Source organism: Oryzias melastigma, unplaced genomic scaffold, assembly GCF_002922805.2.
Source record: "Oryzias melastigma strain HK-1 unplaced genomic scaffold, ASM292280v2 sc03217, whole genome shotgun sequence".
In the NCBI taxonomy this organism is placed as follows: domain Eukaryota; kingdom Metazoa; phylum Chordata; class Actinopteri; order Beloniformes; family Adrianichthyidae; genus Oryzias; species Oryzias melastigma.
In genome coordinates this window covers 1,251-2,476 of record NW_023419785.1, presented here as the reverse complement: position 1 = coordinate 2,476, position 1,226 = coordinate 1,251, and the positions used below count along the sequence as shown (strand labels likewise).

The following is a 1,226-nucleotide window of genomic DNA, read 5'->3' as shown; positions in this document are numbered from 1 at the left end:
TAGCTGCTGGGTTAGCATCACTGCTGCAGGTCAGAGTCACTGAACTACCCTCCAGGATCTGTCCAGAACCATTGATGGAGGCAGACGGAGACCTGGGAGGGTCTGGAGGAAAAACGTTGATCAAAGTGACTCAGAAAACATAAATAACAACATGTTATGATTAATGTTGGAAAACAACTCTTCTGTCTTGTGTCTTTGGACACTAAACACAATATTGTCTGAAAATCACCAGTAAGAGTCTGATAAACAAACTGAATGTAAATGTGTCTAAAAACAGAAACAACAAACACTCCAAGGAACAGAAATTCATTTAAAAAAAATCAAAGTGACTGGTTTAAAATCAAATGGTATAAATTGTCCATCGATGGGAAATCTTGGTGTTTTTGAACGCTGCCTCTAGTGGTTTCTTTAAGAACTACATTTGCTGCTTCCTGGTTAGCATCACATCCAAAAACAAACATCAACCATAGCTCTAGCTCTGAGTCTAACAGTAAACTGTATCAGAGTCCTGGAGCAGGATCCTGACCTAACAAACTGGTTGAAGGATCCAGATGCCAAAAGGATCATTTAACACATTTAGGAGCTTCATGAACCAACACATTAAAATTATTAGAATTACATCATTTTTAAATGGCTCCCAACATGTTATCAAAAAGCCACTAAAACTATTCCAATGTAATAACTGGAAAAAACTCAATGAAAATCAGTTAAAAAACCCAAACTTTTTTATCATGTTGAACCATGAACAGGCAGACATCACTGATCATAAACATCAACAGGAGGATTTTTGTTTTTTTACTCACACAGAACATCTATGTGCACAGATGAGTTGATCCATCCATGTTTGTTCTCAGATTTACATCTGTAGATCCCGCTGTCATTTATGTTGATGGAGGGAAGATGATAAACATTTGCAGCATTAAGACGGTTCTTTGCTTTGAACCAGGTGTAGTTAGCTGTTGGGTTAGCATCACTGCTGCAGGTCAGAGTCACTGAACTGCCCTCCAGGATCTCAGGAGGATTCACAGAGACAGAGATGTTCTTTGGAGCATCTGGAGACAGAAGAGGAAAGTTGGAAGATTCACAAACACAAAACTCTTCTATTCAAACTTTCATTTTTATTCCATCTTAAAGAATCTTCTAGTAATGAAAATTCAATAGGATCCGCCTTGTTATGACCTATTAGGCAGTGTTAAATAATAATAATTTAAAAATAACTCACATTT

The 1,226-nt window shown here is 37.3% G+C and overlaps 1 protein-coding gene across 1 annotated transcript in view; it reads right to left on the bottom strand.

Moving 5' to 3' along the window:
* Positions 1-1,226, bottom strand: part of LOC112139671 (B-cell receptor CD22) — a gene marked incomplete at both ends in the record, with an annotated part of 1,456 nt that continues 230 nt past the window's right edge. The window contains 3 exon segments of the mRNA XM_036211317.1: positions 1-102; positions 804-1,052; positions 1,223-1,226. The exon segment at positions 1,223-1,226 is cut by the window's right edge and continues 230 nt beyond it. Coding sequence (XP_036067210.1) covers positions 1-102; positions 804-1,052; positions 1,223-1,226 — 355 coding nt within the window.